At 43.0% G+C, this 24,909-nt stretch overlaps 1 protein-coding gene across 3 annotated transcripts in view; it reads left to right on the top strand.

Annotated features, from left to right (window-relative positions):
• pde5ab (phosphodiesterase 5A, cGMP-specific, b) overlaps positions 1-24,909 on the top strand; it is a 129,549-nt gene that overhangs the window by 18,912 nt on the left and 85,728 nt on the right. For 2 of the 3 annotated variants that reach the window (XM_051929775.1, XM_028805071.2), the window contains exon 1: positions 18,380-18,799. The exons of the other annotated variant lie outside the window; for it this stretch is intronic. In XM_051929775.1, the coding sequence (XP_051785735.1) occupies positions 18,702-18,799 (98 nt within the window). In that variant the 5' untranslated portion in view covers positions 18,380-18,701. Of the gene's footprint in view, positions 1-18,379; positions 18,800-24,909 lie in introns of those variants that run through there. 3 annotated transcript variants of the gene reach the window in all.

The following is a 24,909-nucleotide window of genomic DNA, read 5'->3' as shown; positions in this document are numbered from 1 at the left end:
GAGTTGTTCCTGTGCCACATCTGTGTTGTCTTTTCTTTGTCCTGTTGGCCCAGTCTGAGGTCCAGTGTGCTCAGGGCAGGTTTTCATTAAGTTTATCTCCGCACTTTGCTCCGTTCAGCTTTCGCTCAACCCTGCCAAGTTTCCCAGTCCCTGATGCTGCTGCCACCATACTTCACTGTTGAAATGGCATTGTGGTGGTGATGAGCAGTGCTTGGTTTCCTCAAGACATCTTGATTAAAACTGAGGCCAGACAGATCAATCTTGAATCCATCAGACCAGATGAATTTGTTTGTCACAGTCTGAGAGTCCTTGAGGTGCCCTTTTTGCAAACTCCAAGTGAGCTTTCATGTTGTTGTCTGGCCATTCTGCCATAAATCCCAGATTAGTGGAGTTGCTGCAATGCTGGATGTCCTTCTGGAAGTTTCTCCCATCGCCACACAGGTTCGCTGGACAGGGTCTTGGTCACCTCTCTTACTAAGGCTGTGCTCTCCCCAACTACTACTGAGTTTGGCCAGTTCTAGAAAGAGTCCTGGTTGTTCCAAACTCCTCCCATGTAAGAATTATGGAGGTCACTGTGTGCTTGAAGATCACCAGTGCTGCAGACATTTTGTTGTAGCCTTCCCCAGAGCTGAGCCTCCACATAATGCTGTCTGAGCTCTGCCTGCGATTCCTTGGACTGCATGGCTTGGATTTTGCTCAACTGCGGGACCTTCTTCAGACAATTGTGTGCCTTTCCTAATCAGTCCGAACTGTTGACCTGTCCACATCAATGATAAGTGAGCCTCGTGTCAATGGGATGTGTCAGTTATTTATTTTTAACACATTTGTCAAACTTCCTAAAATCCTGATTTTTCTAAGTCATTGACTGTTGCTTGAATAGGGAAACAATAAATTGAAATGATATTAGCACAAGGTTGACATGCAGAACATATGAAAGGCACTGAATACTTTAGCAGAAGATGTGAAAGACGCTATATGCTGTGTATTTAGTACATGCTGTTGTGCTGCAGCGTATAATGTCAAATTTAAGGACGCACCATTTGATGCCACTTTATTGCAGCCGTGGCTCTTGCTGTTCTTAATGAGGCCGACATCACCTGCTCTCTCTCTCTGTGTGTGTTTACAAGCGCTTCAGTAACCCCATTATTCATCAGTGTGGCCAATAGGGGGCGCCAAATGCCAGACAGAACTGCCGACAGACAGTCCTGGGTTCAGATGTTCTTCAGTTTTTTTAAAGCAAATACCTCTCCACAGGTCTCACTTATCAATCACAGAACAACACCATATAATCCTTATCTTTTCCTTCCGTCACTCGTTCTTTCACTCCTCCAAGCAGGCACAGACACTGTCCTTCACCCACCCAAATGAATGGAGGTGACCCCTTTTACGCCTGACCCAGCAGTACTTCCGGTGTCAGGGCATTACAGAGATGAAGCACCTTCAGGTTTGGTGGGAGCCTTGCAAAGCAGGAACAGCCCTACCTTGCAGCTCCCTCTGGTGGCACCCAGAGAACCCAGCATGGCTACTCCATGGGGCAGGCTGGGAGAGGCAGTCCCATGAATGGGCATACTGGCATGTCAGGGGAGCATGTGCTCTTGGGAGGCTGTCTCCCTTTGCCCATCCACTGTCTCGACTTCCATGCCAAGTAAGGGGATGGGGTTCATAATAACTGGGACACCAGCCTGTCCCCCGCTGTCCATCACAACACACTCTTATTCCTGTTACAGAAATCAGGTTATTGGCCTCTGACAAGCCTGATCATCTCAGTTAATTTCCTCTGCGAATAACCCAATAATGTGGCCATGTAAACCCTTAACCGGGTTGCTATTAAGAATTTTGTAGTCTGCGCATGTCTGTTGTATTCTGTCAGCCTGCACATGTGTTAGCTGTGAACACACTTTCAGCTGCCATGGGTAGAAGTCTCAAAAAAAGGATAGTAAAGATTGCATTAGCGCAAACAAATGGAAATTATTACTCGGTGAAATAACGGAACAGCGAAAGGAGATCGAATATATTCCCGAGGCAAATGTTTGGGCAATCATATTATTCCTTCTCCTGGCTGAAATGATCTGTTTCAGTATTTCAGAAATCACTAAATTTGTGCTGATGAGCTTGTAGCAGTGCTACCGCGGGAAGAAATCCATTTCCCAGCAGCCCCAAAGTAGATTACCGTCATTGGATGACTGAAGTGGGAGCAGGAGCTGCTGGGGGACCAGAACGGCCAGCGGGAAAGTTGAAAAAAGGAGCCCAGTGGAGCAATGGAGGGCTGTGTCATTGTGTAACCCGTCCAACGTGTCTACTGAAAAGTCAATTGTTGCCCTGTGGATTGTTTCCCATTAGGAGGAATGGACTGTCTCGCGGTGTCGTGCAAGTTCGCACCTCACAAGAACTCGCTCAAAGTTCAGTTCACACCGATTCAAATGAATACATTCACCTTCATAGTTCACCATTTCAATTTTGAACTCGTTCATGTTCGGTTCATTTTGTATTTTTTAAGGAGTGAGAATAAATAACCCATGAATTTACTTCTGTCAATTTTGCATGCCTTATATTAGACTATTACAGTGTTCTTGAGTAAAAACAATAATTATGAAGACTTTTTTTATTTAAATATGCTTTACTGAGTTATACCCTGCAACAAACATGTATAACCATATATGCTAATATCCTCCCAGTCAAAAAAGGAATTAAATAAATGCAAGTATCCATATAAATTACTGATCTATTTCCAACCGTGTGACACAAATGGCGACCGTGGAACCATCATGTAGGTGAACTAACTTATTACACTGCTGGTCAAAATTTGCGTCACATATTGCATGTCCAACGGGGAAAATATAAAGTGGCCTCACGAAGTCCAGCATTTTCCTAAAAGCGGAGCTTCACCGCGTGCTCATGTCAGGGGTGCAGCTTAAGCACAAGCAGGCAGACACAGACACGGCCTATTTGATTTGACGTTATTTTTTCCGAATACAAATAAATGGCAAAAAATTTGTACGAAATAAATCTCTCTATTATAAAAAAAAATCTTGGAAGGATACGAGACGTGATTTTCTCAGAGAGACACTTTCAAGTCCCGCGAGACAAGACTTTGTGTCAACAGATTTAACCACACCGGGGCTGGAAATAAAAGACAAAGAGTAGATGACAAAGCAGAATGTCGTAAAGAATTCAAAAACGTTGGCGCGATACACATGCAGAGCAGGTTAGAGAAAATGGAAGTACAAAAATTCAAAAGTCTCAAAAAAAGGATAGTAAAGATTGCATTAGCGCAAACAAATGGAAATTATTACTCGGTGAAATAACGGAACAGCGAAAAGAGATCGAATATATTGTTCAGATTTAAACTTTAAGTCAGAGACTTGTAGATCGTCTAATTCGTGTTGCCATCAGGGAAAAGTAGTGTTTCTTCCCAATGAAGAGGCGTATCTGTGAGAATTAAAAGATTTGTTGTTTGGTAAAAGCGAAATCCCGCGAGAGAAAATTTCATGCCCCACGAGACAAGAACTTATACAAAGTTATTTTGAAAAGTTCTGCCCACATAACCAATCACACGATTCAATCATCTCTCATTTGTGTGAATGCTATTGTCAGACACAATTTGTGTAGAGAGAAAGAAACGATATTCACTCACAGCCAGTTATACGTTGCACTGTCGTGATGTAGTTCCAAACACGGAATCAAAATTCAATGCGATACTGATGAAAGTGTAAAAGCGAAAGAGATTGAATATATGGATATAGGTGATATGACAGAAGTATGTAGATATTGTTTGACTTCAAACTTTAAGTTGGAGACTTATAGATCGTCTAATTCGTGTTGCCATCAAGGAAAAGTAGCGTTTCTTCCCAATGAAGAGGCGAATCCGTGAGAATTAAAAGTTTTGTTTGGTGAAAGTGAAATCCACATACGCGAGCGGTAGAGCTGCAAAGTTGCTGGCGCGTAGCGCAGGCGGGGGGATTAGCGAGTGAAGCAAGCAGGGGGCGAAGCCCCCTATTATTTATAAAAATCCACTATTGTGCTTATCTGAATACCGTATTTGGATTCGGCTCCACCCCTACAAAAGGCAAAACGTTCAATTGGAACCTAAACCAGATTCAGAATGCCACCTAAAACTGAACTCGCTCACGTTCACGTTCTTCACTTGCAAATACGTTACGTTAAGTTCACCGTTCTTGGCAAAATGAGCTTGTTTAGTGAACGTGCTGTTTTGAAGTAACAAACTAGAACATGCACAACACTGCTGTCTCGTGCCTGCCTGTCGTGTGTATAATGGTGGATTAGTCGTCATGTGTCTTCAGAAGGAGCACTCCTGCAAGTCTCACCCCTCGCCGCTCAGGACTACCGGTCGGACTGTTTCATTAATTTATTACGGAAGATGTTCCCGGGATTGTCATCTTCACACCAAACCATTTCGTCCGCTTTTGCTGCATTGGACTGTAGAAGGACGTTGTTGTGAGTGTTTATTGTCGTGGCCCATCGTTGTATTAAAATTGTATTGCCGTATGGGAAAGGGGAGGTTTGTCTGATTGTTGTTTGTTTGTATTGGATTTGCCATTCAATATATTAGTTACCGGCAGCACGGTGGCACAGTGGGTAGCGCTGCTGCCTCGCAGTTGGGAGATCTGGGGACCCGGGTTCACTTCCCGGGTCCTCCCTGCGTGGAGTTTGCATGTTCTCCCCGTGTCTGCGTGGGTTTCCTCCGGGCGCTCCGGTTTCCTCCCACAGTCCAAAGACATGCAGGTCAGGTGGATTGGCGATTCTCAATTGGCCCTAGTGTGTGCTTGGTGTTTGTGTGTGTCCTGCGGTGGGTTGGCACCCTGCCCGGGATTGGTTCCCTGCCTTGTGCCCTGTGTTGGCTGGGATTGGCTCCAGCAGACCCCCGTGACCCTGTGTTCGGATTCAGCGGGTTGGAAAATGGATGGATGGATGGATATATTAGTTACCGTATATACTCGGGTTTAAGTTCTCTGGCGTATAAGTCGGGACTTGATTTTATCGTATAATTTTCAGTATTTTATAATGTTGGTCATATAAGTTGAATGCGGAAAACTCGCGCTATTGGTCCAAGAGATTATAATATGCTAACGGCCACCTGAGAGAGGAACCACGGGGCGCACTGCCTTTTTTTACTTTCTATGTATTGCGCCTACGTGACCACACGGTAATACCCGAACTATTCTGAAGCGACGTTTTCACTGATTTGTGTGTTTTTTGTATCTCACACCCTCATACACCTTTTTCGTAAGAGCATCCTTTATCTACGATAGAGCGTTCGATCAGAAGGAAATATGAAGCTGGTTTTAAATTAAAAGTTGTCGAAGTGGCAAAAGAAATTAGTAACTGCGCTGCTGCAACAAAACGTGTCTGAGAAACTGATGTGAGATTGGAGGAGGCACGAAAATGTAAAAAAAAAATTTAAGTGTCGGATTTTTGAACGGGCGTATAAGTAGAGGTCTGATTTTAGGATCGATTTTTCGGTATTCAAAACCTGACTTATATGTGAATAGATACGGTACTCATTTGTTGGTTTTGTATCTGTGCCTGTGAGTGTGTGCGGGTCCGGCCAATGCAGGGTGCGTTCCTGGAATCCCCACCGAAAAAATTAATTAATCTCCGTCCTATCGACGGTGTGAATCTTAGCGGCATCGGACCACTACAAGCTGAATGTCCCGTGTTAAACTCGGCATCACAGATTTGAGAGCGGTAGGGTAACCCGTTAAAAGTGACGTGCATTGCGTCAAGTAATGAATGAGTAACCCAATGCATTGCTTACTGCATTATTATCATTATTCAAGAAGCACACGAACTGGTAGGCCGCTCCTTTATAGGGCTCAGTCACACAGCCGAGCGGAAAAGAGGAAATCCTGAAAATAAAGCGTCAAGGTAACTAAACAGGAACATGAAAGTGATCCCAGACATCCTGCTGTTTTTTACAACCATGGTGACAGATTATAACATTTAACTCTTTTATTTGTGCAATTTAATAATGTCGGAGTGATTACTTGCCTGCATAAACGCAGATTATTAAGAAACCAGGATTCACCTTAACCCGATTGTGTACGTGTGTTCATGTAGACGCGTTGTCTGTTAGCTTATAAAGCAGGGCCTTTTCCTGTCCGGCTCTTTCCCTTTTACTTCTGTCCACCATCAAAAGTGAATTCTCAGGCCACACTGGGAATTGTTTTATTTTTTAATTTCAGTAGCCTGGGATCTTTCTTTCTTTTTCCAGGGAAGCTTCATCCTGGTAGGAGGCCGCAGACCCAGGCTGGAGTGCAGGGTCCTCCTGCTGAGCTCACCAACCCAATTCTTTATGTTTCTCAAACACTGGAAATGAATGCATTTTAGGGTATGAACCAAGTCAAACCGAAGGTTAATAGGTCTGCGCATTCACAGGGACGTCTTCAACTCAGCTTCTGGGAAGAAGAATCTTTATGAAAAAAAAAGTTTACTTTCTTCTGTTTTGTTTATTTTAACTGAGCTTGCGATCCATTAAAGCTCAGCACTTCAAAACACCCATTGGTGAGACCCAGCAGTCCTCCAGTGACGTCAGGGTTACTGCAGCACACTGCATGGGACAGTCGGAAAGTTCAGAGAAATCACTCGTATGTATTCCACAATTGAATGGAGACGTCCGTGAAATAAAATAATAATATAGAGAATTTAGCATGAATTGGCCTTTCCTTCTTTGTGGAATGTAGGGTGTCCTGAATTATTCACAGTTTTGGATTTATTGTGAGAAAAAAAAACATACTGGATTGTCCCAGAAAGTGTTCTGAGCCTCACAGCTGGACAGACGAGGCGGACATCGCGGTCAAGTGAAACACGAGGGAATGTGTGGAATGTAAGAATGGAGGAGGGAGGAAGAGAGATGATGTCAAAGGCAGATACTGAGTGAGTGAAAGGCACTATATTAGATGCATATGAAAGGCACACTATGTATTTTATATATATATCTATATATATCTACTCTATATATATAAATCCTAAGCCTAAAAGTACAATGATTTTATGTGATGTTTTTTGTCATGCTTTAAATTGGGCTTATTGTAAAACCTACATACTGTATATATGTTTGGTATCATTCTTTTCAGAATTTATCAAACATTAATGTGATGTTGTTATATTTTCAGATTCTAATTCCATTTGTAAGTTATAAACTAAAAAATATCAAGAACTAACATCCAGCGAGACGAGACTTTGTGCCAAGAGATTTAACCACACCCAGGGCCGGAAATAAAAGACAAAGAGTAGGACAGCTGCTGTACAGGCTTTTAAATGTTCAAAGCGCTGCATGAGATGAAGATGACACGGCATGGCAGCAGCAGCCAACAGCTCATCGAGCAAAGAGGAGGTAAAAAAACAAAACTGTATTTGTATCCCATTGTATCACCGTTTAAGAGTGGGTTTCGGAGGAGCGACCGCATCTCCTTGGGGTGCTTTCAGCCCCCCACTTCACAACATGAGTGTCAGAGACGCGAAGTGAGTGGTGCATAGCACAGGTCAGGGGGTTTTGGTGAGCAGGGGGCAAACCCCCTAGTGTGTATATATAAATATATACTGTATATATATAGGGCCTGCGGTTGGTTGGCACCCTACCCGGGATTGGTTCCTGCCTTGTGCCCTGTGTTGGCTGGCATTGGCTCCAGCAGACCCCCGTGACCCTGTGTTCGGATTCAGTAGGTTGGAAAATGTATGGATATATATAGGGCAGCACGGTGGCGCAGTGGGTAGCTCTGCTGCCTCGCAGTTAGGAGACCCGGGTTCACTTCCTGGGTCCGCCCTGCATGGAGTTTGCATGTTCTCCCCATGTCTGCGTGGGTTTCCTCCGGGTGCTCCGGTTTCCTCCCACAGTCTAAAGACATGCAGTTTAGGTGCATTGGCGATCCTAAATTGTCCCTAGTGTGTGCTTGGTGTGTGTGTGTGTGTGTGTGTGTGTGCGCGCGCCCTGCCCAGGGTTTGTTTCCTGCCTTGTGCCCTGTGTTAGCTGGGATTGGCTCCAGCAGACCCCCATGATAGATAGATAGATAGATAGATAGATAGATAGATAGATAGATAGATAGATAGATAGATAGATAGATAGATAGATAGATATGAAAAGCACTATATAATAGATAGATAGATAGATAAGAAAGGCACTATATAACATAGATAGATAGATAGATAGATAGATAGATAGATAGATAGATAGATAGATAGATAGATAGATAGATAGATAGATAGATAGATAGATATGAAAAGCACTATATAATAGATAGATAGATAGATAAGAAAGGCACTATATAACATAGATAGATAGATAGATAGATAGATAGATAGATAGATAGATAGATAGATAGATAGATAGATAGATAGATAGATAGATAGATAGATAGATTATTATGTGCAAGTATGAACTTCACTTACTCCATTCATGGGACAATAGCACAAGTAGATTGACAGACAGATCAATATGAAAAGTGTTTTAGATATGTTTATATTAGAAACATAGGAAATTCAGTAAATGCTGTCTATTAGATAGATACTTAGAGGACAGCACAATATCAGACACATAGTCAGACCTCCAGGGTCATTTCTGGCCACATCTCCTGGTGTCAGGTAGCACCATGATGTTCCCGGTGGCACCGGCCTTCAACACCCTCTGGGGCCCTTTGGTGCCACTGCACCCCCAGAGTTTCTTATATCCTTCGTGGACCTCCTGCCAGTCTTTAAAAAGCCCACTCTTATAAATGAGCTTACTGGCCCAGCATTCCCTGCTAGTGGCTGCACGCTGCCACCTGTTTCCAGCCAGGTAGTCCTCACAGCTCCTTTATTTCTGCATGAAGCACATCATTTTTACAAACGTAAGAAACATTGGCATCAGCACAGATGGTCCGTGGTGTGGGAGGGCCACCAATGTTTTTATTTTTTTCTGTTTTTAGTTTCTTCAGATTGCTGTGATTTCTTTATCATGACTTAATAATAAGACCCACAGCTGTGTGAGAACAAAGCTTGTGTATGAATGTGCCTGTGCGCTGGTATGTCTGACATTACAACGATTTTGGCAGAAGTTGTAAGTACAGTTGGCACACGTCCAGTACAGATGGTCAAGCTGAAGTGACTGAAAGAAAATCCGCCAACACTGAACTCCTGTAATAGTGAGGGGGGGTGGAGGGGGGGTGTCACAGTGCTTAGAATTCATGAATTCATGGGGTTGAGTTTGCCATCTGGTGGAGTCTGCATGTTCTCCTTTTGTCTGTGTGGCTGCTTTCTCCTACACTTCCAGTCCCCCCCCCCCCACTCATAAATGTCATCAAACCCATCTGAGTCTTAAGGTGACAGGGATATCTAAATTGGCTCAGGGTGGGTGTTCTGTTTCAGCCTTAGTCAAACCCCCACCCCACCCCCAGCTTGGGGTTCACATCTCTGCTTTTTTAATTTGTTTATGTTAACATTGTTGTTCATCTTTATGCTAAAGTTTATTTTTCTACTTATCGTGTGTTTTACGGGTGACCCCCCCCCCCCCACCAAAAGCTGCAGCTACCTATACATGACAGTCAAGGGACTGCCCCTCAGTGTTATAAAGGATGATGAAGACCCTCAGTCCACAGCGGTTCACTGAATGTGCTCCTTGTGAACGTTTTGGATTTTGACCTTTTTCACTTTACTTTGGACCATTCTTTGGATCTGTGTATTGGGACATTGAATGTTTTATTCGGCTCATTTTGCCTTTTGTGCTCCTCTGAGCCTCACTGTTTTCAGAGCATTTTTTGGAAAGCAAATCTTTTTATTGATAAAGATTCTCTGTTCACCTTTTTTCATTTCTAGCTGCGTTTTGACAGTTCCCAGTGTGGGTATTTTGAGTCAATTCTGAAATTGAATTGTGCTGAGGAACCCCAAGTTCACAAGAGCCAGGTTTGGATCCCACCATTTGCCCAGTTTAGATAGGACTGACTCTAAAATGATTTCCAAACCTGATATATTGCACTGGGTGATGTAGCCTATCTAGGCAGCACTGGGTAGAGGAATCAACATTGGAGGGGGTGCTGGACCCTCACAGGGTACACCAGTTATCCACCAAACCTGCATGTGTTTACATGTGTATAGGTCTATAAGCCACTAGCTGTGGTACCTGTCTAAGCAATCATCATAGACCTCAGCATATTCAGCACTAATGTTTGCAGTATACCATCTGTTGGAATGTGTTTTGCAATGTACAGTGGGTATAGAAAAGAATCCCCCCCCTCGAAATATTCCCATTTTTTTTTGCTTTACAGCCTTAAATGTAAGCACACAAACTAATATTTTTTCTCAATGCAGTCTCTAACATCCAAGTGAAAGATGTCACAGCTATAGTTCATCCATCCATCCATCCATTTTCCAACCCGCTGAATCCGAACACAGGGTCACGGGGTTCTGCTGGAGCCAATCCCAGCCAACACAGGGCACAAGGCAGGAACCAATCCCGGGCAGGGTGCCAACCCACCACAGGACACACAAACACACCCACACACCAAGCACACACTAGGGCCAATTTAGAATCGCCAATCCACCTAAATTGCATGTCTTTTTATAATAAATAATAATAATTCATTACATTTATATAGCGCTTTTCTCAGTACTCAAAGTGCTATCCACACAGGGAGGAACCGGGAAGCGAACCCACAATCTTCCACAGTCTCCTTACTGCAAAGCAGCAGCACTACCCTGCGCACTGCGCTTTTTACTGTGGGAGGAAACCGGAGCGCCCGGAGGAAACACACGCAGACACGGGGAGAACAGCTACAGTTCAGCAGAATTTTAAAAAATCAACAACAAGAAATACTGAGATTAGTAAAGGACTCCCCTCCCAGACTCAATCAGGTGTAAGTGCCCACCATTTCCATTGCAGACCATGGTTACTGGCTGTGATCAATTGTAATGAGTGTGATTAGTGAAGCTGTTCCTGGTCCATTCATTCCCTTCCTTGGCAGTGCCACTGACAGCACACAACTGACTATGGGTGGCAAGCCACTTTGAAAAGATCTCAGGGATAGAGTTGTGGACGGACATAAGGCAGGAGATGGAGACCAAAAAAATCTCAAAGGCTTTATCAACCCCAAGGAGCTCAGTAAAGTCCATCATAAAGAAGTGTTTAGTACGACTAGGACCCTCCAAACTGGATGGAAGAGCAAGGAGCAAACTGGTAAGAGAGGCTACCGAGAGCCCAATGGACACTTTAAAGGAGTTACAGGATTTGATGGCAAAAAGTGGTCATTAATTGTGTGCATGTGACAACAATTTCACAAGCGCTCCACAATTGTGGCTTGTTCGGAAGGATCGCACTTCTCAAGAAAGGCCACATAAAGGCCTTGAAGATTCTGATGCCAAGCGGAAAAAGGTCTTATGGTCTGATGAGACCAAAATCAAACTATTTGGCCTCAATACCAAACGGTACACCAATGCAGCTCACCATCTACAACACACCATACCTACAGTAAAGCATGGAGGTGGCAGCATCCTGTTGTGGGAGGGGGTTCTCTGTGGAAAGATTTGAAGATAGCAGACCACCAACGCTCACCATCCAATGTGACCGAACTTGAACAGTTCTGTAAAGAGGAGTGGGGGGCAAATATTACTAAATATAGGTGTGCAAAGCTGATAGAGAAGATTCCCAACAGACTCAAGGCTGTCATTAAAGCAAAAGGTGGGTCAACAAAATGACATTAACATGGGGGGGGGGGGGGTCCTTTATTAATCTCAGTAGGTCTTGTTTTGAACTGTAGCTGTGATATCTTTCACTTGGATGTTAGAGGTTGCATTGAGTAAGTAAAGCTGGGAAGAAATATTAGTTTTTTTTCTTTTCATTTTAGATAGATAGATAGATAGATAGATAGATAGATAGATAGATAGATAGATAGATAGATAGATAGATAGATAGATAGATAGAGTGGAAGGCACTATATGATAGATAGATAGATAGATAGATAGATAGATAGATAGATAGATAGATAGATAGATAGATAGATAGATAGATAGATAGATAGATAGATAGATACTTTATTAATCCCAAGGGGAAATTCACATTCTGTAAAGGCTGTAAAGCAAAAAAAAAATGGGAATATTTCAAAGAGGGGGATTCTTTTCTATACCCACTGTATGTAGTATAGTAGTAGTAGTAGTGTAGTGGTACTATTTGTATCTGTTTGTTTTATGTGCATTGATCATGGGAAAGGCACTATATACAGTATCTCACAAAAGTGAGTACACCCCTCACATTTTTGTAAATATTTTATTCTATCTTTTCATGGGACAACACTGAAGATGACACTTCGCTACAATGTCAAGTAGTCCGTGTACAGCTTGTGTAAATTTGCTGTCCCCTCAAAATAACTCCACACACAGCCATTAATGTCTAAACCGCTGGCAACAAAAGTGAGTACACCCCTAAGTGACAAATGTCCAAATTGTGCCCAATTAGCCCTTCTCCCTGACCGGTGTCATGTGACTCGTTCGTGTTACAAGGTCTCAGGTGTGTTAAATTTGGTGTTCTCGCTCTCACACTCTCTCATACCGGTCACTGGAAGTTCAACATGGCACCTCATGGCAAAGAACTCTCTGAGGATCTGAAAACAAGAATTGTTGCTCTACATAAAGATGGCCTCGGCTATAAGAAGATTGCCAACACCCTGAAAATGAGCTGCAGCACGGCAGCTGAGACCATACAGCGGTTTAACAGGACAGGTGCCACTCAGGACATGCCTCGCCATGTCGACCACAGAAGTTGAGTACACATGCTTAGCGTCCTATCCAGAGGTGGTCTTTTGAAAATAGACGTATGAGTGCTGCCAGCATTGCTGCAGAGGTCAGCCTGTCAGTGCTCAGACCATACGCCCGCCGCACACTGCATCAAATTGGTCTGCATGGCTGTCGTCCCAGAAGGAAGCCTCTTCTAAAGATGATGCACAAGAAAGCCCGCAAACAGTTTGCTGAAGACAAGCAGACTAAGGACATGGATTACTGGAACCATGTGCTGTGGTCTTTTGAGACCAAGATCAACTTATTTGGTTCAGATGGTGTCAAGCGTGTGTGGTGGCAACCAGGTGAGGAGTACAAAGACAAGTGTGTCTTGCCTACAGTCAAGCATGGTGGTGGGAGTGTCATGGTTTGGGGCTGCATGAGTGCACTGGGGAGCTACAGTTCATTGAGGGCACCATGAATGCCAACATGTACTGTGACATACTGAAGCAGAGCATGATGCCGTCCCTTCCAAAACTGAACATGATAACGAGCCCAAACACACCTCTAAGACCACCACTGCCTTGCTAAAGAAACTGAGGGTAAAGGTGCTGGACTGGCCAAGCTTGTCTCCAGACCTAAACCCTATTGAGCATCTGTGGGGCATCCTCAAACGGAAAGTCTCTAACATCCACCAGCTCCGTCATGGAGGAGTGGAAGAAGATTTCAGTGGCAACCTGTGAAGCTCGTGTGAACTCCATGCCCAAGAAAGTTAAGGCAGTGCTGGAAAATAATGGTGGCCACCCAAAATATCGACACTTTGGGCACAATTTGGACATTTGTCACTTAGGGGTGTACTCACTTTTGTTGCCAGCGGTTTAGACATTAATGGCTGTGTGTTGAGTTATTTTGAGGGGACAGCAAATTTACATCATTATACAAGCTGTACACGGACTACTTTACATTGGATCAAAGTGTCATATCTTCAATGTTGTCCCATGAAAAGATATAATAAAATATTTACAAAAATGGGAGGGGTGTACTCACTTTGTGAGATACTGTAAATGTATTATTATTATTGTTTCAACAGATGCATAAGTACATCGCAACATTTGTACTAATATAATGCATTTCATTTTTCATTCCAACAGATGGAACATCATAAATATTTCTAGTAAACAAATTCATTACATTTTTCATTCCAACAGATGGTGCATCACAAACATTTGTAGTAATGCAATGCAATTATTCGTTCCAACAGATGGTGTGTCACAAACATTTGTAGTAATAAAGTTCATTACATTTCTCATTCCAGATGGTGCATCACAAGGCACATCACAAACATTTGTAGCAATACTATGAATTGCGTTTTTCATTCCAACAGATGGCACATCACAAATATTTGTAGTAATAAAATGCATTGCATGTTTCATTCTAACAGATGTCATGTCATTCTCTGACCTGCTTAATCCAGATCAGGGTCATGGGGGTGCTGGAGCCTATCTCAGCTAGCTTAGGGCACAAGGCAGGAATAAATCCTGCACAGGGATTCCAACAGATGGTGCATCACAAACATCTGTAGTAGTAAAATGCATTGCATCATTCCAACAGATGACGCACACACCACAATAATTTTAGTAATAAAATGTATTTCATTTGTCCTTCCAACAGATGCTTTTATAAATCCCATATCAAATGGCATACAGCAGGAACAAGTACAGCAACTTGCAGTAATGTTTGCCCCCTCAGCTGGGTGACCCCCACTTCCTTTCATATGGTGATAAGTGCAGGTTACGTGAAAACAGACAGGTCAGAGCATACATTTTTATTTAAGGAAGTGCTGGATGGAGTGACGTGTGAGCGGAGGGCTTAACGTGAGCCGTAGCCCCCATTGACTTGAACAGTTTAGGAAGGCTTTGAGCAGGTGGGTCCAAACCAGGCAGGTGTGCCTCTGTGATCAAAACAACAACACAAGAGAAAAATAGTCAAAGAAAGCGTCTGTCATGGATTAAAGAGAATAATCTTCTTATAAAGGCCTGGAGAAATTAATTCTCGGGTCGAATTAAAGCACACACCATCGACACGGCGCTTTAATCTCGGCGTATCTTCCGATGGGCCACATTTTTGAACTGCAGCATTAACCATTTCAGTTCTGCTGAGAGCATCTTTAAAGACACAAGCACAAAAATCCGGTAGGAAACTGTGAGAAGCAGTGAGATAGATAGATAGATAGATAGATAGATAGATAGATAGATAGATAGATAGATAGATAGATAGATAGATAGATAGATGAGAGGTTCTATAAGATTGATATGAAAGGAGCTATATAATAGATGAAAGGCACGATAGCTACACAGAGCTTTACTGATCGCTGAGGGAACATTTCCACGTTTGCATATTCTTGCTGAATAAATCCTTATTAGTGGTGGGGACTGAGCTGTCAACATTATCCACTAGGGCCGACACTGCACTCCGCCCGTCCCCGATCTGATGAGGAGTTATGACAGTTAATACTTTATCGCAGATGACTCTGTCTATATGTAACTGCCGTCCTCGTGGCTGTGACAGTGTAAACCGCTTATTGATCGTATTACTGTAAATGCACATACAAGTAAGAACAAAGAACATGAAAAGTTTAAGAAACGAGAGGAGACCATTCAGTCCGTTGAGGTCACTTGGTTGGTCTTTTGTCTCCGATTCCATGTGTTTAAAGACAGGTTGCCTGAATTCAATGGTGAATGCACTTCTCCCTTTCCTCCACTAGATGTCCTCATTCACAAGATTCAAGTTTACGCACATGATTGACTTCTGTGGCTGAACTTTCTCGACACCTTTAAGAATTGCGCAGAGCGCGATGAGGTCCCCACATCGTCTTCTCTTGCAGAGATTGAAGCAGTTTAATTGCTATGGCCTGTCACAGTCTTTTAGTATCGGCGAAACACAAGATGTATTCCTTTCTTTATTGTGTATAAGCACAAAAAAAGCCACGTATCCATCTTGGATGACAATACTCTTAAAAAAGGAGTCTGAGAAGGCAGTATTAAAGTTCCTGATCTCCTCCGTGCAGTACACTTCATGTTTGTTCTGCCAGTTTTCTGAGTGACGAGTGAAATAAACGCACGTGATGTTCGGTGCAGCGCTCCGCTGAATTGGTGGTACAACATGGATGCTTTGTCGAGCCCGCTTAATCCAATGTCAGTGGGCGATTGGTGGGAAACGAGGGTCAATGCAAACTCCACACAGAAAACGACAGCACTAACCACTGTGTCATCGGGCCTCCCTGCACCACACTTCTCAATGCAAAATAATCTGTGGGGTCTTTGTGTGTTTGTCTCCTTATTGTTTAGTCCTGTCCTAGAATGACTCTCACTACAAGGTCTGCATATCTGCGAAAATACAGTATGCGGTTTGTTGATGGGTTTCTTTTAGTAATTTATATTTTGGACATTTTTCTTGCATATTTTTTCTTACTCTAATACAGGACCTTTCATTTCATGTGCTAATCTTTTATTTGATATCTATTATGTAGCTTCTTTCATATCCGTCTCTCTTATAGATAACAATGACATGTACTGTGTTTAAGAGGTGGATATGAAAGGAGCTATATCATACATAAGAAAGACACTATATAGGATATATGAAGAGTTCTATGATAGATATCTATGCAAGTTACTATACAAGATAGTTAGATATTAAAGGAGCTAGATAATAGAGGTGCAAGGCACTAGATAAGATATATAAAAGGAACTGCATAATAGATGTGAAAGTCATTATGCAGAATAGATCAAATGAGCTTTAAGACTGATAAGGTAGCTAAGAAATTAACTATATAAGATATATTTAATGAGCTATATTATAGATGTACAGGACACTGCATAAGATACATGTTAAATGTGATATATAATAAATATGAAAGGCATTATATAAGATAAATATGAAATGTACTCTGAGATGGATAGCTGTGCAAGGCACTATATAACATGGATAGGTGTAAAAGGAGCTAAATAATAAAGGTGAAATGAAATTTAACTCTGTGGTGGGCTGGGGATTTGCTCCTGTGTTGGCTGGGATTGTCTCCAGCAGACCCCCGTGACCCTGTGTTAGGATATAGCGGGTTGGATAATGGATGGATGGATGAAATGGACTTTACAAAATATATAAAATGAGCTGTATAATAGTTGTGATAGGAAGTATTAAATATAAATAATAGGAGCTGTGTAACAGGTGTGAGTGGTAATCTGAAAGATAGATATGAATTGAGCTGTAAGATAGATATGAAAGGCACCATATGAAATAAATAAATATGAAAGTTGCTATATGAGATGGATATGAAAGGAGCTGTATTATAAATAAAAGGTGACACGTAATGCATACAAATGTGAATAATGTGAAAGTCACTATATAATAGACATAGTGGCTAGAAAACGCTCGTTATGTTAGATTGGTGCTTCTCCTATATTCCTAAAATAGTTGGATTGAAAGGCTATATATAAAACTGACCAGACGTGAAAGGCACGATATAATAGATACAGCAGACAAAAACCGATAGCCCTAATAAGTAGATGATCATGACCTTAGGAATGTGGCATGAGTGATTACATTAGAGAGGAGATAAGGGAGATGACCCTAGAAATTAGATGATGGCAATAACCTAGGGAATGAGATGACCACAAAGATCTCAGGAATGTGATATTGCAGTAGACCCCTATGAATGACGCATCAGTGGTGACAACAGGAATGAGAGGATGGTGATGACCCTAGAAATAAGACTTCTGTAATGACCTCAATGCATAAGATGTCAGTGATGAACCTTAAAATGAGATACCAGCGATGACCCTGAGAATAAAATGCTGGTGTTGAACTTTATGAATGAGACATAAGACAATGGTGATGACCTCAAAAAATGAGATATTAGCTAAGATCCTAGGAGTGAGACACCAGTAAGGACCCTAGGAATGATAGCATGGTGTATGACTTTATGGCGTACGTCTTGGAAAGATGTCTAAGTATCCCCAGTTTGGCATCTCTGCCAAGATATGGTCCAGTCGACCTGCTGTCCAGAATGGCACCTAAGGCACTACATTCTGTGCACTAACGCCAAGCTCATTGGATCTCTTTAAAGTCTTGCCCCAAAAGTACTTCCAGGGTCCCTTCCGGTCCATTCTAAAATTCACCCAGGGTCAGATCTGACTCTATAAAACTGATGAGATGGTCCTCTTGGAGCTCAAAAGATAGATAGATAGATAGATAGATAGATAGATAGATAGATAGATAGATAGATAGATAGATAGATAGATAGATAGATAGATAGATGAGATGCACTATAAGATATGCATGTAAGGAGCTATATTAGATACATATAACTGTATTCATCCTTGAAGCGATATTTACTAATCTAATGTATGATTTTCCTTTCTGTTCAGTTTGAATTAACTTGATCATTATATGTGATTTTATCCTTTTTGTGCAGTTCTGAATATTTGTGAAGCGTTTTGAGAACGAGAACGGCTTTATATACATAACATGCATTATTATTATTATTATTATTATTATTATTATTATTTATTCGTTTTTCTCAGAAAAGCTCGATCCTTCTCCTAAGCGCTCTGCTCCACCGCACACGTCACAACGGCACAAGTGCGCCCCCTGCCGCTGTAGCGTGCACATGCTGCATTAGAGGCGGCGCAGCTGTCGCTCCAGAAGGTTGCCGTGCCACTGCAGCCCTGACTGGACCCGCCAGAGGGGTAGGTGGCTTGTCCCCTTTATGAACGGGGCCACGCGTGTTCGTCGTCAACCGCAGCTGCACCATGGTCAGCCCAGTGACCGCACGCGGCGGCTGCAGCCTTCGTCGCTTTGTTTCGTTTCCCTAAACGAACTTTTCCCATCCCTGACGCGCCTTCCGAGGACTTTCGTGTTGTCTACAGGGAGGAGGAGGAGGAGGAGGAGGAGGAGGAGGACGTCGCCCTTACAAATTATAAGACGCCGAGTCGCATCGGTGCAGCACCATGGAGAAACTGAACGGATTTGAGGTTGAGCGGATGGAGGCTTGGCTGGACGACCACGGAGACTTCGCTCATTCTTACTTTGTGAGGAAAGCCACGAGGTAAGTGTCGCGGCTTGTGGGCACTTCAGAGGGGTGTGAGGTGAAGAGGCGCACCTGCACCTGAGCGCTTCAGGTCAGCCTAGGCGGACTGCCCCTTGTAGGCAGACGTAACAGTGCGATGTCTCCGAGCCCACAGGTCGAGTGAGCGAGACGCACTTTGGACTGTTGGTGTCCAGTGCCGCCGCTCCTCGCGTGCGTCAGGAAGCCGCCGTCGCGTGACAGCTGTGTTGTTCAATTTCAAGTGATATTTCTGTAGTGCCCAACACCTTTGTTTTAGATTCGAGTGTCCACCAAGGTCTCTATGTCCAGATGCGTGTAGGGGTCGGTTTAATTGTCCCAGAAATACCCCAGAAATAGCAGGCGCGCTTTGATGGACCAAAATCGGGAGCCTCAAACAAGCGTTAGTCCACCTCAAACCTTATTTGTTGCGTGAATGTCAGCGCTCAGCTTTACTGTATGAAGATTTTGGGGAATGTGAAATGATGGCTTGTCGTAATTTCAAGCTGTTAATGTCACCGCAGGCATAATCGGGCGCGAAGTGGGATTCCAGTGTGGAGGGTCCAGGAATGGCAAGAAAACGAAGTCGATTTAAGGCGGGCGAATTAGGAGAGCAAACTCACTCGTGTCGTTTGTGTTGTTTTCCAGTCTCATTGTCTTTATTCAGGTATTCCGAAGAGACGACCATGTCAGGTAAACCCAAACTGCCAACCTTCATCCTGGTGGACCCCCGGGTGCAGCGACCTGTAACTGGAAATTACTATTAGACGGCTTACAGCATTTCAGATACAGTTGTTTCCATTTCTTTTGTTTTCTCAATTAGAGCACAAGCAGGTGAAAGTGACTTGCTCGGGGTCACCCAGTGGCTAGTAGTGGGGTTTGAACCCGCAACCTCAGGGTTTTTCAAGGCTGTAGATGAAGTCGTGCGACATACAGGAGACTGTTAAAAAAGAAGAAAAAAAAGAAAGAAAAAAGGCGTCACTTAATGATGTGGCATTTGACATTCAGCGCCCGAGCAGGACATTAATATTTGATTGAACATGGCAGAGCCGGCGAGGCCACCTGTTAGCACTTCGATTGATTTGCGCGAGAGGCCGAGAGAGCCATCGGGCGATGAGCCGTCCGGCGGCCTGCTGCGGTGGACTCCGGCTGTGTCCGTGCCTACCAGCCCAATTAACCATCTGTCGGAATAACAGCGACCGCTGCTTTAAGCGTCGACAGCAGCCATTAGTGTGGGATTAACCGCATGCAGTCAGTGTGTGTGTGTGTGTGTGTGTGTGCGCGCAGCAGCATCCAACATACGTGTTGCTGTCCACACTCACGAGCCAACATCTGTGTCTAAACTGCTGGGACCATAGAGGTGGCCAGGGCAATTTTTATATCCATACGGCTATACAGTATAACCATCTAGCTGGCTAATATACCATATAGTGCCTTTCACATTTGTATGCCTGTTATTTACTGCCCTTCACATTGATCGACCTATAATATAGAGTCCTTCAAGTCTATCCGTCTGCCTATCCCATAACTTAATAAAGCGCCTTTCACATCTGTCTGTTGTATAGTGCTATGTATCATAAAGGGCTATTCAAATCTATCTATTGAATCTATGAATAGTGCCTTTGCGATCTTTCTATCTGTATATCTATTATATATTACCTTACCTATCCATTTACTGTATTTAATTTATAGAGCCTTTCATATTTTTTATATATTTGATTTGTACCTATTACAGTACTCAGTATGGGTCTTTGTATATAGTGCTTTTATATCTATCTTACATAAATAGGAAAGGTACTATTTATCTGTTTAATGTCTTTTTATTTGTGTAAATGTGACAATAATTACCTTATAAACCTACTGTAGCTACTATCTTATATAGTGCCTTTCATATCTATCTATCTATCTATCTATCTATCTATCTATCTATCTATCTATCTATCTATCTATCTATCTATATGTTGCTTCTTACACATGACCTATGTGGATAGCGCTTTGAGTACTGAGAAAAGCGCTATATAAATGTAATGAATTATTATTATTATTATAACTACTATACTGTGCCTTTCATATCTCTGTATCTATTTGCCGACTATACATCCCTCCGTCTTTTCATTTTCTTAAACCCGCTTATCTTGAGCTGGGCAGCAGGGAAGCTGGAGCCTATCTCAGCAAACACAGGATAAAAGGCAGTAACAACTACCTATCCATCTGTCTATCAATTATATAGTATTTTCAGATTTATCGATCAAGTATATAGTGCCTTTCACATCTATCTATCTATCTATCTATCTATCTATCTATCTATCTATCTATCTATCTATCTATCTATCTATCTATCTGTCTGTCTGTCTGTCTGTCTGTCTGTCTGTCTCTCTCTCGCTCTCTCTCTCATATAGTGCCTTTCACATCCCTCTGTTGTTCCTGTCTGTCTGTCTGTCTATTTTATATAGTGCCTTTCACACCAATCTGTTTTTCTTTTACGTGGTGCCTTTCATTTCTCCTTTGTTGTGCTCTCCTTGCACTTCTCGTCACACACCTTTCCTGTGCTCTTTCTTTGGCAGTTCTCACACTGATGGTCCCCCAAGCCCGCAGTGTCCCAGATATTTAATTTGAGGTTTGGCAAGCCACTCTCGGTACCCCAGCTCACTTTCCTGCACAGAAGGCTGTCACTGGAAGTTGCCACGGTTGGAGTGCCATGGGCTCTGACGGGTTGTTTTTTTTCTCGTTGTCGTGTCCTCTTGTTGTCTGACACTCACATGGCTGTCACAAGGCCAGACTGATCATTTATATGTCACGATGACCCACACACTGTTTGCTGCTCTCCTGTGCCGTGTCTTCTGGCTGTCTGGTCAAAGGCACCTTTCCTTGAGTTGCCCGCTCTTTGAGTGAAGCATTTCAGTCCTCACGTGACACGCGCCGTTAAACAAATGAGAGCTGTGAGTCTGGACCGTCTGGACGGTGTCTCATATGTTGTCGTGACCAGTGGGGCCCATTAACCTCCTAAAAAACTTCCTATAAAAATGAAATATTTTTTCAGTTTCTGATTACCGGAGGAAATTGAATGTCACAGCCTGGTGTTTTCGCTCAATGACTCACTTTTGCCTCTTTTTCTAAACTCCCTTTTAAAGTGTTTGACGCTCTGTTCTGTCCACGTGTTTTTATGAAGTTTATGAATTACAACTTCAAGAAAAGTGAAGTGAAACTCCGGCTTAAATTATAAAAGACAGCATCTGAGGCCCAGAGGCACATGTACTGTGCACTGTATAAATGCTCCACTTCCACAGGTTCAAATCCCAGCCTGGCCACTCCCTGGGTGCACTTTGCATGTTCTCTCCATGTCTGTCAGGGGTTTCCTCCATCCTCTCCAGCTTCCTTACACATCCCAAAAACAAGCAGTCTCAGTTAACTGGGGACACTAAAACCACCGGCGTCCTGCCCAGGGCTTCACCAGTCCTGCACCCACCAAGTGATGGCCTCTTGACCCTCAACCAGCTTGAAAATGGACATACGCAGAATGAGAGTCCATAAGGAGCTTCAGACCATTCAGACCAGAGTGGAGTCAACCCACTTGGGTGGAGCAACTCAGGTGACACGATGGAGAAGAAATTGAGAAAAAGCAAAAATAAAAAACAAAATGAACAAGAAGAGGAGGAGACCAGCAAGTGGTGTCATACAAGAGCAGAAAAACGCATGTTTCTGGAAAGTTCTTAGAGCCAAAAGTTATTAGAGTGCCTGGACCTTCATGACAGAGTGAGGCAAAGCAGACGTTACTGAGCCGCCGTGAGCAGAAGAAAAAGAAACGAAGGAGCAGCAGCAGGACAGGAGACGAGCTGCTTGGCCTTTAGGTCTCCGCTCTGTGGATACTGACGTCACTTTCTGGCTGTTGATCAATTAATTGCAAAGCTCCTTTAGTATCTGCTTATTGTATATAGTGCCTTTCAAATCAAACTGTTTCATTTCTGTCCATTATTTAGATATTTAATGTATATTATATTATGCCCTTCATCTATCTATCTATCTATCTATCTATCTATCTATCTATCTATCTATCTATCTATCTATCTATCTATCTATCTATCTATCTATCTTATAGTGCCTTTCAGATCTATTTCCAAGAGGTAGTGCCTTTTACATCTATTTGTCTCCTTGTCTGTTTATTTGTCTATTAGTTAGTACCCTTTCACATCTTTCCATATGTTATATAATGCCTTTCATTTATATGTGTCAGTTTGTCTATTATATAATACCAGTAACGGTGCACTGCTATAACGATAACATGCAGTGAATACACTTGATCATTCTTAGTTTTCAACCTCTTTCTTTCTCTGTACGTTTATCATTCGTTTGCTCAGAGGTTGATGTGATTGCTTATTCCTGAGCAGCTCTTCCTTTCTTCACCCTAGTGGCCCACTTCTTCTCATCTTCCGTCGGCAGCTTTTCGCGTTTAAACTGATTAAGTCAGTGTTTGTGTTGCAATTACTTAGTACGTTTTCTTTAATTTTTCACTTAAGCTGGCACTTAAGTGTTCAATCTGCCTCAAGAATGATTAAAGATATGAAGATGTAGGGGAAGTGATGGTGAAGATCTATTTATTATATAGTGTCTTTCATTTATTTCTATCTATCTATCTATCTATCTATCTATCTATCTATCTATCTATCTATTAGTGTCTCATTTATTTCTATCTATCTATCTATCTATCTATCTATCTATCTATCTATCTATCTATCTATCTATCTATCTATCTATCTATCTATCTATCTATCTATCTGTAATTTGGACCCAAAAGAGAAAAGCGGCCTCTTCCTGTTTTGTATATAGCGCCTTTCCAAGTGAGTGGCACCCAAGCCACTTTCCAAGTCCCGTGTATCTGTTTTTTTCATTTTTCCCAGTAGTGGATGCTGGTTGCTCGTTGTTGAGTAGGAAGTCTATAGTCAGAGGTGAGCTGACGTTGTTGATTCTCTATGGTGTCTTTTTGCAGTTTTCTGGCCTAGCGAGGCATTCAGGTGGGCTCTGTTGGCCAGGAATGTTTCTTTGACAAGCAAACAGCAAGTCTTCATTCATGCCAGTCAGGTCAATTCATTTCAGGACCCCTGTAGCTGACAGGCTGTGTGCAAGTCCACCTGTGACTCTCATTTAAAGTGTCTTGTTACCTTAACCTGCCCCAACCTGCACAGACAAGGATCAAGTCGGGGGGTTTGAACCCTGGATTCTGGATGTGTGACGTTGTAATGATAACCATTTGAGAAAGGCAAATTTATTAGAAGGCTCAGTTGAGTGCCAGGAAAGGTGGCACAGTGGTAGCACTACTACCTTACAACAAGGAGACCAGAGTTCACCTCCCTTCATGGTCTTTGCATGTTCTCCCTGTATCTGTGTGAATTCCTCTCACAGTCCAGACATGCAAGTTGGGTGGGGTGGTGATGCTAAATTGGCACCACTCTGCGATGGACTGGTGCCCTGTGCTGGTGCTTTCTGGGATTGGCTGCAGCTGCCCCATAGCCCTGTTCAGGATAAGCAAGTTTGGAAAATGAGTGAGTGAAAGCGCAGACACTGGCACACCTTCATGTGACCAGCAGTGGCCCGCCGGTGCAGTGCAGGATGGATCTGTGGCCACCGAAGTTGGTCAGGTGCTGCTCTTCTACTTTTAAGTCATCCAGTTTTTGTCATCACGCGCCCGCTGTACCCTCACAGACAGGAGCGGACCACAGCGTGGTCGTCGGCTGCTGCAGGGTCTGGCATGTGGTGGATTCACAGATTCCCTTCTGTTAGCCTGACAGAGTCTGGCCATTCATGTCTGTCCCCCTCTGTCATTAACAGACCTGCACTTCACTTGATGGTTCTCGTCTGTGGCACCATTCTATACACCATAGTGCATGAAAACCCCAGGAGGGCAGCCGAATGTATGTGTGTGTGTGTGTGTGTGTGTCCTTTAATAGCTTATGCTCCAGTGTCACTTCGAGGTCTGTGCCATTATTAAGATCTGTTAGGAACACAACTTGCCTTCCCGGTCATTAAAAGCACACTGGATGTTGACAAACAGGTGCATGTGGCAGGCCATCGACAGAGAGTGTCAGCTTAGCGCAGACGGTCTTTTATCAAAGAGAAAT

This window comes from Erpetoichthys calabaricus, chromosome 7 (assembly GCF_900747795.2).
Source record: "Erpetoichthys calabaricus chromosome 7, fErpCal1.3, whole genome shotgun sequence".
Taxonomy (NCBI): Eukaryota; Metazoa; Chordata; class Cladistia; order Polypteriformes; family Polypteridae; genus Erpetoichthys; species Erpetoichthys calabaricus.
This window is presented reverse-complemented; position numbering and strand designations above follow the sequence as displayed.